Source organism: Aplysia californica, unplaced genomic scaffold (genome assembly GCF_000002075.1).
Source record: "Aplysia californica isolate F4 #8 unplaced genomic scaffold, AplCal3.0 scaffold01797, whole genome shotgun sequence".
NCBI classification, from domain to species: Eukaryota; Metazoa; Mollusca; class Gastropoda; order Aplysiida; family Aplysiidae; genus Aplysia; species Aplysia californica.
In genome coordinates, this window is record NW_004799067.1 from 9,681 (window position 1) to 11,248 (window position 1,568).

Below are 1,568 nucleotides of genomic sequence, written 5' to 3' on the forward strand. Positions count from 1 at the left end.
CTCACTCCCACATCTCAATCTCTCTTTCTCTCACTCCCACATCTCAATCTCTCTTTCTCTCACTCCCACATCTCAATCTCTCTTTCTCTCACTCCCACATCTCAACCTCTCCTTTTCTCTCACTCCCACATCTCAATCTCTCCTTCTCTCACTCCCACATCTCAACTTCTCCTTCTCTCACTCCTACATGTCTTCCAAAACCACTCACCTTGCGTCATCTCAACTTCTCCTTCTGTCACTCGGCGGGCCAGTGCCAGCTGTCTCCGTGCCGCCTCCTCTGACTGTGCACACACCACCGCCCCAGTGGCCTGCCCGCGCGGCAAAAACACAATCAACTTTCAGTTTGGGGAAAAGAGATATATCTTTTTGAGGAGGTTACCACAGTCCTTAACCCTATCCGTATGGTCATTTTGTACCCCTGGGGTTGTATTCTTCACATTTTAGAATACTTCTAGGGTGAAGATCTCTTTGAAACTTTCAGTATTTCTCAAAAAAACATTTTGACAGACTACTATGCAAAGCTTACGGATCGGATTAACGAGTAAATTTCCTCTTTGGAAAGTGGTGGCACAGAATTCCGCATGTTGTATGGATAGGATAGTAAAACACGACGTAGAGATAGGGTTAAAGATACAACAGATATAACAGTCTACCACAGTCGTTCAAGATACAACAGATATAACAGTCTACCACAGTCGTTAAAGATACAAAAAATATAACAGTCTACCACAGTCGTTATAGATACAACAAATATAACAGTCTACCACCGTCGTTAAAGATACAACAGATATAACAGTCTACCACAGTCCTTAAAGATACAACAGATATAACAGTTCTTAAAGATACAACAGATATAACAGTCCATAAAGATACAACAGATATAACAGTCCATAAAGATACAACAGATATAACAGTCCTTAAAGATACAACAGATATAACAGTCCTTAAAGATACAACAGATATGACAGTCTACCACAGTCCTTAAAGATACAACAGATACAACAGTCCTTAAAGATACAACAGATATAACAGTTTTTAAAGATACAACAGATATAACAGTTCTTAAAGATACAACAGATATAACAGTCCTTAAAGATACAACAGATATAACAGTTCTTAAAGATACAACAGATATAACAGTCCTTAAAGATACAACAGATATGACAGTCTACCACAGTCCTTAAAGATACAACAGATACAACAGTCCTTAAAGATACAACAGATATAACAGTTTTTAAAGATACAACAGATATAACAGTTCTTAAAGATACAACAGATATAACAGTCCATAAAGATACAACAGATATAACAGTCCATAAAGATACAACAGATATAACAGTCCTTAAAGATACAACAGATATAACAGTCTACCACAGTCGTTAAAGATACAACAGATATAACAGTTCTTAAAGATACAATAGATATAACACAGTCCTTAAAGATACAACAGATATAACAGTCTACCACAGTCGTTAAAGATACAACAGATATAACAGTTCTTAAAGATACAATAGATATAACACAGTCCTTAAAGATACAACAGATATAACAGTCTACCACAGTCGTTA

General features: G+C 36.9%; 1 protein-coding gene across 1 annotated transcript in view; it reads right to left on the minus strand.

Annotated features, from left to right (window-relative positions):
* The window catches only part of LOC101852147 (valine--tRNA ligase), a gene marked incomplete at its 5' end in the record, with an annotated part of 11,326 nt that overhangs the window by 1,455 nt on the left and 8,303 nt on the right, over positions 1–1,568 (minus strand). The window contains 1 exon segment of the mRNA XM_005113266.2: positions 209–335. Within this exon segment, the coding sequence (XP_005113323.2) occupies positions 209–335 (127 nt within the window).